Source organism: Xiphophorus hellerii, chromosome 15 (assembly GCF_003331165.1).
Source record: "Xiphophorus hellerii strain 12219 chromosome 15, Xiphophorus_hellerii-4.1, whole genome shotgun sequence".
Classification (NCBI taxonomy): Eukaryota; Metazoa; Chordata; class Actinopteri; order Cyprinodontiformes; family Poeciliidae; genus Xiphophorus; species Xiphophorus hellerii.
The window spans coordinates 8041849-8054483 of NC_045686.1; the positions used below are offsets into that span (position 1 = coordinate 8041849).

A 12635-nucleotide genomic window follows, 5' to 3' on the forward strand; every position below is an offset into this window, starting at 1 on the left:
GAAAATCTGCCCTAGTTCTAAATCTTTTGAAGCATTTAACAGATTTCCCCCTCTAGATTTGCCCTGTATTTTGCTTCATCCTTATTTTACTCTCTCAATTTATTCTCAGTCCTTGTTGAATAAAGACATCACCACAGCATAATGCTGCCACTGCCATGGTTTCACTGTGAGCAAGTAATTTTTTTTCTTTTCTGACCAATACACTCCCTTACACAATTTGCTGTTTCCCCTACTAACAGTAGGTGGACTTTCACAAATTGATTGTCTTCTGAAGGCAGTTCCACTGCATTTTATTGAGGCGCAACACTGTAAAAAGGAGTATATGAAAATGCAATCCACATTTTTACTCAGAGAAATGTAAAACTCATATATAATTTTTCTTTCACTTCACACTTATGTTCTAGTTCTTGCTAGCCTGACACATAAAACCCCAGTAACATGTAATAGAAGAGTAGATGTGTCTTTAAAAGTTCAATGAAGCCTAAAACATAACAAGGTAAAAAAAAAAAACAGTCTGAACTCATCCACAATTTGGGAAACAATGTTCTTGTTCAACTTGTTTTGTTTGTTTGTTTGTTTTGGTGAAAACAAACAATTTTAAAGACAGCTTTAAAATTGATTTCTTAAAATTGATTTCGGTCTACAATCCAGACTCCTTCAGCCAGTCTAACCCTAACCTCATCAAGATTGACGTTTTAATTTAGTTAAGCTTCTTATTTTCATGAGAACAATTACATAGTAAATGGCCTCTGCTTCTAAAATGCTACTCTATTATATGCCAAACTAACTTGCCATACCCTCCCTGATATCTCCCGATTCCCAGCTCCTCTCGGATGCAGAAGTTTGAGGACCAATCAGAAGCCTCAAGATATGTGGCGTCAACAGTAAGGCATCGTTCCTTAGGAGCTCGCTGGCTAACGCGGACAGCTAATCTCAGCTATGGTCCACCACCACCGATGTTTCATCTGGTAAATAAGATGGTACTTGGAATGACTCGACTGGTTCTGGACCGGCTGGAAGCATGGAGACTGCTTGGATGGTACACTTTAACTGGTGTCGCAGAGGTGCATTGACGCGAGGTAAAAAAAAAAAAAGAACCCGGAGAAGTGTGCCTCCTAACGGTTATCCATAAGGAGGCATGCTAATTAGCTTATTCTCAGCACCAGCGGAGGCAGTTAAAACAACCGAAATAAACTATTTTAGAGATTTTACTGTATCAGGCTGTTTTGTTCCTTCTGTGGTCTGTGAATTGTGGCTCTTTTGTGTTAGCTATGCTGTGTTTTGCCACTGCTTTAGATAAACTAAACCCTGCTAGGAGAGATCTTTCTACTATCAAGCTAGCTAACGTTTTGATAGTTTGCCTTGGAAACGTGAGGCGCAGTCCCTAAAGACTACCAGGGTGTAGTAAAATGCTATCAGGTCAGTGTTTGCTACATCATAAATTACGCACTTTTATGTGTGGGTAAACTGGCGTGAATTTTAAGGTGTGCTCTTTATTCCTTCAGCGAAGTGCTTGTGACACTGATGCCAGCAGAGAGCAATCGGGATGAGTGGAGCTGGAGAGCACGCGGACATCCTGTCAGTGGGAGATGTGGTCAGGGACAGGTGGAAAGTGGTGGGTGTCGTTGATGTGAAGTCATAATCCAGTGAATGAATTCAATTTCGGAATGCCTCATTTCTTACTCAGCAAATATCACGGCTTAACTTGCCAATATTGATTTCAGGTCAAGAAAATAGGAGGAGGCGGCTTTGGGGAGATCTATGAAGTCCTGGATCAGCTGAGCCAGGCCACTGTTGCCTTGAAGGTCGAGTCCGCTCAGCAACCCAAGCAGGTGCTAAAGATGGAGGTGGCTGTGCTGAAGAAGCTTCAGGGTAAGTTATGCTAAGTCACACCATCATGGAGAGTAACCCAGAGAGTTTGGAAAAATAAGGAGAAAATGAATGTTTAATTTTCAGCTTCACTCAGCTCTCAAATTCAGATTATACTATAGCCATACCTTACACAAATTAAGCTCAAAATTTGTTTGCATCCATGGAAGATTTAAAATTAAGTTCCTTCTAGCACGGTCTTTGTTTCTGATTAGAAATAACACTGACATCACCCAAATTTAAATAAGGCAATGCTCCAGTATTATTATCAAGAGAAATATTTATATTTCAACAAAAATGGTATGTTAAAAATTATACCATTCTCTGTACACGGAACATTTTGGTAGGTGTAGTTTAAATGCTCTAGAAAGTGCAGTCCTTTTTGTTTTTATTATTGTTTCTTTTTGTATTTAGTCCCATTGCTTTTAGCAGGAGGAGTGGAGTGCAGAATTGAAAAAGATGTGATTCAAAATGAATTTAATACAACTTTTTGTTTATTAGGACAATGTTAGTGTCCGCTTGTGTTTGCAGACTGAAACTAGAGTGAGGTATTTTTATTGACATACGTAAAACTGTATCTTCCCTTTATAAACAGGAAAAGACCATGTCTGTCGCTTTGTGGGCTGCGGTCGGAATGATCGCTTCAACTATGTAGTGATGGAACTGCAGGTGAGACCCTCGTTGTCCCAATATTTGCCATGCTTTTAGTCCGCCTACTGCATCACAACTACAGTATAATGATACAACCAATACTGATATCTGGTCCAAAGGGGAGGAATCTGGCAGATTTGCGCAGAACGATGACCCGCGGAACCTTTTCCATTTCCACGACTTTGAGGCTGGGCAAGCAGATTTTAGAGGCCATTGAGAGCATCCATTCTGTGGGCTTTCTGCACCGTGACATTAAACCTGTACGTTTAATTCTGTGTAATATATTATTTGATTATTGCAAACATGTTCTTAAATAGGATTGTAAACTTGGTTTTCTGTTTGATTTGCAGTCAAACTTTGCAATGGGACGACTTGCCAGTACCTGCAGATGCTGCTATATGCTAGACTTTGGATTGGCTCGACAGTTTACCAACTCCAACCAAGAAGTCCGTCCAGTAAGTGCTCTAATAAATTCATCAAAGAACTTTTTTGGGTTCTCAAAGTAAAAACTAAAAATCTGCTGATAAATTTGGTTTAGACATTAATGGGCTTTTCTAGCATTTTAAAATAAAAACGGTGACTATTGACAGATACTACAGCATGAGTTTGCATTAATTCTCTTTCAGCCTCGTCCTGTGGCAGGTTTCAGAGGAACGGTGCGATATGCCTCAATCAATGCTCATAAGAATAAGGTGAGACTTGTCCTATTTACTTATGAATTCTCCTATTTCAGCCATAATTGCAGCAAGTTATCCTTGTCTTTATTAGAGACTAACAAAAAACCTGTGCCACAGCCTTAGAGCAAGAGAGGCAGCTACTCAGATGTAAATGAAATAAAATGAATTCTGTTGCTATTAATTCAAATTCATCCTAGTTTTCTTGCTCAAGAATAGATGCTCCGCTTACAATTTTTCCAGGAGAAAAAAAAACCCACTCTATATTGGCTGGATCATTAATATCACGTGTTTTAGATTAATACTATTGTAAAAGCTGCATCTATTCTATTCCTTTATTCTCGTCTGTGCATCTTTGTAGGAGATGGGTCGCCATGACGACCTGTGGTCCCTCTTCTACATGCTGGTTGAGTTCATGGTCGGACAACTTCCCTGGAGAAAAATTAAGGATAAAGTACGTGCTTATTTTTCCATCTTGTTGTGGAATTAGGATGCACTGATACGTCCATCCGCTCATTGTTTTAACCCCTCTCACATCCCAGGAACAAGTAGGAAACCTAAAGGAGACATACGACCACCGTCTCATGCTGAAGCACCTTCCTTCAGAGTTCAGCACTTTCCTGGATCACATCTTAACCTTGGATTACTTTACTAAACCCGACTATCAGGTTCTTTTTGCTTGCTATATTTTGCACGTTCTGTTTATTCATTTCCATGCTTAAAATGCTGATACAAGTTTTTATTTTTTACATTTTTTTTTGAGACAGCTCCTAACATCTGTGTTTGAGAAGGCCATGAAGAACCACAATGTGCTGGAAAACGACCCCTATGACTGGGAGAAATGTGATTCAGAGGATGTGCTGACCATCACTGCCGCAGCGAACACCGCTCAGCAGCTTACTCGCCTCACCCCAGCTTACCTCGGGTACTGGATGCTTAAAAAAAAGGCTCCTGTCATATTTGACATTTGAACCTTAACTCTTTTTTTTTTTTATTATTCCCTTGAGGCAGATTTTTATTTTTTTTGCAGTTTTCATGTTATCCAGTCCTCCTTCACACACTGCTGAAAACGGGTTCCAGTGTGCAGCTCTGTTTTTAGAGCACAAATGTGCAGACTCAGAGATCCTTGAGAAAATTACTACTCTGAATGATGTTGTGGAAATGAGCTGCAGGGTGACCTTCGCTCTTATCCTTCCCCAGCATGGCCAACGCTTCGGTGCTGCCCGGCGAGCTGCAGAGAGAAAACACAGAGGATGTCCTTCAAGGGGAACGCCTCAGCGACGCCGACAACTGTCCCCCCATTCCCACGCCGACCACCGCTGGTGGAGACGTGTGGGAGGAGATGGACCGCAACCGCAACCTTAAACATCCTCAGCCGATGATCAGGAAGGTCAGGGTTGTTGTTTTGTGCATGCTCTCTAGGAAGCTTTGATGGATTGTGACAGTTTTCTTACAATGAATTTGAATCTGTTATGGATTTTCTGTAGTTCTCACTGGATCAAAATTACGCTTACTGACTACTACAACACATAAACTTCCTTTGCAAGTTGCAGATGAACCGTATAATGTTTGTAGCAGTCAGCAAACTTCATACTTTTCTTTGTTCACTTTCCCTCAGAAATGATAAAGCGCATGAAAACTGGTTGGTGTCCTGGTACATTCCCGACATTTTTAAACTTAAGCTTTCCACAGGATTGATGTTGATGCAATTCCAGAAGCTTAATGTTGAACTGGAAACAGCTACAGTGACACTGAGAGGTTGCTTTGAAATCACCATCTACAATCTCAGCTGAAATTTGTAGCTTCCCACATTGATAAGCCAATAACAACTTCTGCAAAGCTTTATAGTCAGACAAGTCAAACACTGAACTACTATTGCAACTAACATTTAACTGATTATTCCATCCGTTATTCTGCTAATTAATCTATTCAACAACTGTTAAAGTAATTCAAAATTCTTTGCAAACATTTCTAAAGTAACAACACAAAATTAGCAATTTTTAAGGTTTTTATAATTTTTTGTTTGTTTGCAATGGGGAAATTCTGGACAGACTGATCTGTCTATGCCTAGACAACAAACATGTAGAATGAGCTCTCACAGATGCAGTCACAGTGTGCAGTCATTGTCCAGCACTCCTGAAGTCATTGCTATGTTCTACATAGAAGCCTGACCTCTTTGTTGATGAATAAAAATATTGCTCTTCTTTTCATTTATAGAATATGATCCATGTTTGTAGTTTTCTGTGGTGCAGTTCTTTTCTTTGAGATGTGTTCTTGTCTATGTTCTTCAGGTAGTAAGTGAAGATGAACACAGTCAGAATCAGGGGAACCAGAGTCCCAACACCGGCTCAGTGCAGAGTTCTCCACGCCGGGTCCGATCAGAGACCATGTTCCTGGACCGAGCCCCGCCACTGCTGCGCCGGATGAGGCACAGCCGGAGCCTGGCGTTTGAAAAGCGACTGGCGCCTGAACCAAAGCCAACAATCGAACGCCTCCTTGAAGCCTAGTAAGAGTTTTTTACAAATCAAGATAAGCAAACTATAATCTAAAGAAAAAAAATCTCACGATTCTCTTATTTTTTTTCTTTCTGTCAGCTTGGGCAAACAGCGGCCGATCCTTTGTCACGTTGGGGAGAAACCCATTCCTGAGAACGTACAGCAGACGTCTTCCTGCAACGAGGACCAGTCCGGCACGGCGACCCCTGACCCGGAGGAAGCAGCGGCGAGCAGCGGCTTTGTCGCTGTCAACTTCAGCCCCGTGCCTCAGGAGGCCGACTCTCAGGAATGGGTGATGCTGGAGATGGAGCAGGTCAACAGCTCAGGAGCAGGCAAACCTCAGGTGGAAACCCAATGCGAGGACAAGTCGGGTCTGTGCGGTTCTGATAGAGCGGAGAATCAGTCAGCTGAGCAGCAAGACGGCCAGACCGGTCCTACCGTACCTAGCAGTCCCGTCCTGTCGCAGATGGCCATGCCCGGAACCTGGTTGCTAGGCCACCGCCGGCTGCCAGGGATGCTTGGACCTTCAGTCCTGATGGCGAGATCCCAGATGGAGCAGGTAGGATTGAAAGAGATTTTCTACAAACAAGTGCTATGAGCAGCAGCAGCAGCAGGAACATTTTCTGAACAAAGTAGTCTGAAGCTAAGGTCAGCTGCACTCAGAGCAAGCTCAGCTTTAATGGAGATGTCATCAAATATTTAAGAGCACATAATTCTTTCTAGACTCTAGCTACACATTAAAAGGAGTACTTTCAGGAATGGGTTTTTAAACAGAATTTCTATGCGGTTTGGAAAAGTATAGAAGTTTGAGTTTTCAAACTTATTAGACTTATTCCATTATCTAAAACATCTCAATCTGAATTTCTGGAAAAATAAATAGCTTAATTAATACATATAATACCAACCTTTAGTTTTGGTTTGCCACATCATACTTTTGTTTCTCCAATTCATTGGGCTTTTTAGTTATAATTTCCATTTAGTTGTTTACATAGTGCAAATTCACATCAGATGTCCTCTCAAAGAACTTTAGAAAAAAGGTCAATTCATTTGTAATGCAGACAGATTCAAAGTCAATTACATTCCAATTTGATTATAGTTTTTAAGCAATGCGTTCAAGTTCGGCTTGTTTCTGAAATTGATTGAAAAGTTTTCTAACGAAGCCCAGCAGATTGTATCGACTCTGACTTGCAACATTCACCACTCCTCCTGAGCCTGTAGCAACTTTTAGGAATTTTGTTTGTACAAAGACTTTGCAATTATTCACTAATTTGTGTTGGATTATAAAATAGAATGTGATGATCCATTGAAAGTCCTGGTTGTAATGTGACAAAATACAAAGATGTTTAAGATGTAGGAATACTTTAGAGAGGAACATGTACATAAACTACTGTGCTTAGACTTTAGTTTGCTCAAGAGCTCCTAAATGCGTACAAAAAATAAAAACAGTAATGACCAAAATCTCACACACTTGAACATTTGTGATTTTAAAGCTCTTCTTTCCGTCTAATAATGTCTGTACCTGCTTTCAGACCTCCAGCGGTGGGCCACAGTCTCCTGTTAGGAAGAACGATGCGGCTCCATTAGACGCACCGAGCTGTAAATCTCAGGAACTTGCTGAGGACGCTTCAAAGGACAGGAAGAGGTTGGACTCGGTGCCAGAGTTGATCCCTGCCAAAGGCCCCACGTCCCACCTGACCAATGACAGAGACCCCGAGAGTGACTCCGGCCTGCCTGACCGCTCCTCAGAGCCCAATCATCAGCCTCCAGCTGATCCAGTGGGGGGCGCCGTGGAGAGCACTGTCACCGTCTCCTCCTCTCCTCCTCCCGCTCTGCTCAAGCGCAGAGACTCCCCGTCGTCTCCGAGACTGAGCCGGATCCCGGTGCGAGATCCCAGCAACCCGCTGGACTCGCCGAGCCGGGAGCCGAACGCGGAGCGGCGCCACCGCTGGAGCAGTCCACTCCCAGGCTCCCCCACTCACTCGCCCTCTCCCTCCCTGTCCTGTGACAACCTGCCCTGTGCTCTGCCAAAAGACAGGCTGTGCTCTGAGCGCGGCTCCAGGTCTGACTATGGGGGAGAAGACCCCCTGTCCCTGTCCTCTTCATCCGGAAGCAAAAGTAAAATCCCTCGCCCTGTCAGCGCCACGTTTCTGCCGGAGCAGCTCAGTGGAAGGTTTTTGCCTCGGCCGCCTCCGGGGAAACCCCCCGTCCGTCCGGTTGTAGACAGCAGGTACGTGGGAAAGACTGGGCGTCTTTCCCAATGACTCCTATAGCCATCAAACTGGGATTAGAATCAGGCAGAAATGTATGTCACAATAACCAGTAATGTAATCGCATGATGAATTAAAATGAACGCAATAATTTTCATTTGCATGCTTGTTTGTGTAATTTGCTTAATTTTTAAACGGATGCTGCTCTTTACTATTGAAGTGGTCCCATATTGAAAAATGCTGCAAACATTTGACACATTTTTATATTTTACAAAACCCTAACTGTTTTGCCTCTTTTCCCTAAGTGAACCTAATGAGTTAATACATTTTTAAGGGCAATTTTGTTCTGTTGACACTTCAGTAAGGCTGAAACGATTATTGAAATAATCAACTAATATAATCAATTAATAGTTAATTGGAATCTAAAAGCCATTTGTTGAATAAACTACACTAACAAAGCAGTATTCAAGCCAAGCCTTTGCAAAAAAAATATACATTTTGCACTTAACATAAACAAAAATTATTTATTTGTAAATATGTTCTTCCCAGAAGTCCTCAAGTGGCATAGTTTCAGCTTTGCCTGGTTCAAATTCTTTCTTCACTGTTTGTTTCTCTGCAGACGGCGGCGTTTGAGGGTGCGTGCCAGCAGCACCAGTGACGCCGACTTCCTGGCCAGCCTGACCCAGCTGATGCAGGACCGTGGTGGGATGCTCTTCAGCCCGCCTCCCCGCCCCCGCAGCTCCTCCTCCTCCCTGCAGCGCTCGCTAAGCTCCTCCCCCTCCCGCCAGGAGCTCCGGGAGAGCGGTGCTCTGCCGGGCCGTAGCCGCTCGCCGTCGAGCTTGTCGGGCTCCCCCCCGCCGCGACACGCGCAGCCGCAGGACAGGGCCTCGTATGGACCGGCGCAGTGGGGCCCCGGCCCCAGAGGGAAAGCCTTTGGGAAAGTGACTCGATGACTGCATCCCCCACACAACTGACTGGTCCCAAAATGTTGCACCTGTGGCGTTAAGGCTGCCTACGCCCTGATAGCATGTGTAAATATGACATTTACTGAAAGGAATGTACTGTATGTAATGTAAAATGTATGATAAAATGTATTTATTTATTTATTCGGATATGAAACTGAAAAAGTGGAGAAAATCTTGAGATTGCCAACTTTTACCTGTCATTTCACTCCTCCATTAAAACCTTATTTAGGCCTAATGAGACCAAAATAATCATGTTTAATACTTGATATGTACAAAAAAATAAAACTAACTGTAGATATGTACTATTAGGAAAAACAACACTAAATATATAAACCATGTATTCACTGTAGAAACACTAAAGAACCCCACAATCAGTATATATAGATCAGCACTCATGTACAGAGCCAGAGCATGCAGCATACGGACCTCACTCTGGTCAAACTGCTAATATTTAATAATGGGCTGCTCATTTGACTTATCTTAGCATTGTTGTGTGCTTTTAAATCACGTCACGCAGCCATCCGCTTCTAAGAATGTACAATAAGAGCGCTATTGTAAACATGCATGAGCTTCTTCCTTGCAAACATTGTTTTTTTTATTTATTTATTTGTACAATCTGTTGAAGCATCTGTGTTTTATTGAACTGGTTCTGATCCAAACAATGTGAATGTTGGAAGATTTTTTTTGTTTGTTTCTGGGTAATTCTTGCAGAGGGAGTGGATGGGACGGATGGCTGGTGAAAATATTTGACCACCTAGGTAGCAGGAGAGAAAGTTAGAGAAAATAGAACCACAATAGATGTTTCAATAAAGGTAAAATACACCATAAAGGTAAAATCCAGCTGATTTGTTCAACACAGAGGGAGTTGGAAGAAATGGCTAAGAAGAGTCTGGTGACTCAGTTTTTACCTCTTGGATTTTAATTATGTTTAAAATGATTAGTATTCAGTTTTTAGCAGTGATTGAAATCTTAAGTTTTACCACAGATGGCTCTGGCCATTGATTGCAGGCTCAAATACTGATTAGTCCTATGCTTTTCCCTGTTAATTTAATACTTCAAAATGGAAATTTCAACTTTTTTTAAGTCCTTAAATGCACCATCTAAACATGTTTTGATGAATTTGCATTTAGGAAAAATCAGCTGAAGGTTTAACGTCATTTGCTTTGATGCAAAGAAGAGGGATAATCCTGAAAACCTTATTTTTTCTGTTAGATTTAACTCTACCTCTGTCAAACAACTTGCAGCACATTGTTTTTTCATGATTTTTTTGTTGGAGTTGAGTTTAAACAGGTAATAAAAATTACCGTATAAAGGTGCAACTAACAGAATATTAAAAAATTTATTGCAGCAATTCAATTGGAAAAAGTGAAACTTGTATCTTCTATACAAGTTATATTTTAAGTATTTTTTAAAAATTTTGACAACTAACTCTTAGTTCATGAAAACCAAAAATTGAGTTTCATAGATATTTTAAATATTACAAAATAACAATAAAAGATTTTTAATACAGAAATGTTTGCCTTCTGTAAAAGTATCTCCCTTTATGATAGCAGAGGCCGCTGGAAACGATGAGCCTGTAAAGTTTGTCTGTACCTTAATTTTTTTGTCTTCCACTCAATATTCCACTAACAAGCTTGTATACAGCTTTGTTTGCAAGTCTTCCCCATTAGCCATTACAAGTGTATAACATTTTAGTATTAGATATTAAATATATCTGTGATTGTTTTTTCTGAAACATTAAGATAAGCTTTTCAATGATATACTAATTTATATAGCTCTAAAAAATAGCATTCCACTCTTTAGAGATTGCTTCTGTTCTTATTTAACCAAATATTAATATTGGACAAAGAGCACAAAAAGCAGTTTTCATTAAATGATTTCATTTAATTCAGTATATCCAAACCAACCAAGTGAGAAAGGGTAAGCAGCACATCTTTTGAAATGATTTCAACCCAATGCAGCAGTACAAAAATCTTTATGTACACTCAATTATCAATTAAAATAAAGAGGATTTTTTCTATAATAAAATTTTGCTCAACTGCCAATATCACAAAGAGCATTTCAAAACTATTTTAAAGCAAGCAGCAAAGCCTGGTATTCACTTTCGATGGGTGATGATTGGCGATTGGAACCTTTTAAAGGGCTGCCAGTGTCATCCATGTTGCAGAAGCTGAAAATTGCAGTTTTCTGTTTTTCATATTTAGAAGAGAGGTGCAGACTGCCTGGGGTCATCTGGTAACACGCTGATGGAGTCCTCAGCCTTTCCACACAGCATGCAGAGCATCGTGTACTCCTGCACCGATGGAACAGGGATGCAAGACCATCTGAGTAAGTCTGTGGGTCCAAGAGAGCCAAGTAGATAAATCATGTCATTACTCACCTGATACTCATCTACAACAGAGAACGTGTACTCGTGTCTGGCAATGACGTGGTCACAGTTTTTGCAGACATCTGGAAAGACAAACAGAGATAAGTGGATGTTTCCTCAAAGTGCTGGTTATGGACCACCAACTACTGGAAAGACAATCTGACAAGTAATGCATTAATTATTAAGTAATGCATTAATTATCAAACATTTTTTAAGCATTAAAACCTGAAAAGTAAGGTGCACATTTTTTACTAGCCCCCTTTATCTTGATACCCCTAAGTAAAACTTTACTCACCTTTTTAGTGGGCTTATATTGAGTAATGTTTATCAACAAACAGTATCAAGAAGATAGATGTGGAGAAAATTTTACAAGGGTTTAGGGCATAAAATAATATGATTTTCAATCTATTGTTTTAAAATGTTAAGAAGATGGAACAACTGCAAATCTACCAAACTAAAGTTGCTCTCCTAAATTTACTGGTGAGCAAAGAGAACAATATGAGATGCAGCCAAGAGGCCCCCATGGTACCTCTGGAGGAGCTGCTGACCTACAGCTTGCTCGCCTGAAATCTGTTTCTTTGTGGAAGAGTAGCAAAAGTGTTGAAGGAAAACTATTACCTCTATGCAGAATGTTAGGTTTGGTGGAGAACTAACATCGAAAATCAAACTTTCCCTGGCAAGACACTGAAACTGCAGCAAAAAGACTGTAGTACAACATACCGACAGGGGCTAAAAAAATGCACACCACACTTTTTAGATTATTATACGTAAAAGCAATTAAAAAAATTTCTTTCCCACACTTTCTATCACACGAAATCCTAACAAAAAACAATCTAAGTTTGTAGTTGTAATGTTACAAAATGCTCAAAAAGTCCATGAGTAGGATATAATGTATTCGTGATTGGACAACAAGGGACACTAACGGTCATATGTGACAATTTCCTCCCCATCATCATCCTCGGTGGCCTTGTTGCTGATCAGGACAAAGTCTCTCTGATGGCAGTTCGCACAGCCCAGATAGTTCATCAAGTAGGAGCCGTTCTCCAGACAAGTGTTACCCTGAAACAACATAATTCTTCTGTACGCCACCACGTTAAATTAAACTTTTTGAGATATATCGGCAGCTTTAACTTACCCGGTCCGGGTATTCTTTATGCACACAACCACCGCACATGTTGACCTAAACTTTCATGAAATAAGACAAAACAAAAAAACAGTGTTACAACAATAAGCCCCGGATAGCTAACATTTAGCTGAATATTTTCATGAGTATCCACTCTTTCGCAGGAGGACATTGATCAGATCTATAGAACACCCAATGTGAGAACGCGGTGCTGATAACTTTAAGCTATTTCATCCCCATGTTTTGTAGATCGAGTAGCTGGAATTTCCGGTGCTAACAAGAA

The 12635-nt window shown here is 40.8% G+C and overlaps 2 protein-coding genes across 2 annotated transcripts; one reads left to right on the forward strand and one right to left on the reverse strand.

Moving 5' to 3' along the window:
* The first annotated feature begins 853 nt into the window (after positions 1–853).
* ttbk2b (tau tubulin kinase 2b) lies at positions 854–9690 on the forward strand. The gene is made up of 16 exons (XM_032584576.1): positions 854–1079; positions 1297–1419; positions 1506–1615; positions 1725–1872; positions 2465–2538; positions 2640–2780; positions 2871–2975; positions 3147–3212; positions 3556–3648; positions 3737–3862; positions 3962–4119; positions 4395–4584; positions 5486–5700; positions 5789–6248; positions 7219–7916; positions 8516–9690. Exons 3-16 carry the CDS (start codon positions 1547–1549, stop codon positions 8847–8849), a joined length of 2877 nt encoding a protein of 958 aa, XP_032440467.1. The 5' UTR covers positions 854–1079; positions 1297–1419; positions 1506–1546; the 3' UTR covers positions 8850–9690.
* Positions 9691–10724: 1034 nt separating this feature from the next.
* Positions 10725–12559, reverse strand: churc1 (churchill domain containing 1). Its single transcript, XM_032584580.1, has 4 exons — positions 12365–12559; positions 12153–12288; positions 11242–11312; positions 10725–11154 (listed from the first exon to the last, which is right to left on the reverse strand). The coding sequence occupies exons 1-4, from the start codon at positions 12401–12403 to the stop codon at positions 11062–11064; spliced, it is 339 nt and encodes a 112-aa protein (XP_032440471.1). The 5' UTR covers positions 12404–12559; the 3' UTR covers positions 10725–11061.
* Between the last annotated feature and the right edge of the window lie 76 nt (positions 12560–12635).

Coding starts and splice junctions, on each gene's coding strand:
- ttbk2b (XM_032584576.1), top strand. CDS start 1,547: ATGAGTGGAGCTGGAGAGCACGCGGACATCCTGTCAGTGGGAGATGTG. Junction 3,863..3,961: donor TTACTAAACCCGACTATCAG/GTTCTTTTTGCT, acceptor TTTTTGAGACAG/CTCCTAACATCTGTGTTTGA. Junction 6,249..7,218: donor CGAGATCCCAGATGGAGCAG/GTAGGATTGAAA, acceptor ACCTGCTTTCAG/ACCTCCAGCGGTGGGCCACA.
- churc1 (XM_032584580.1), bottom strand. CDS start 12,403: ATGTGCGGTGGTTGTGTGCATAAAGAATACCCGGACCGG. Junction 11,313..12,152: donor GGAAATTGTCACATATGACC/GTTAGTGTCCCT, acceptor TTGTCTTTCCAG/ATGTCTGCAAAAACTGTGAC. Junction 11,155..11,241: donor CTGTTGTAGATGAGTATCAG/GTGAGTAATGAC, acceptor CCATCGGTGCAG/GAGTACACGATGCTCTGCAT.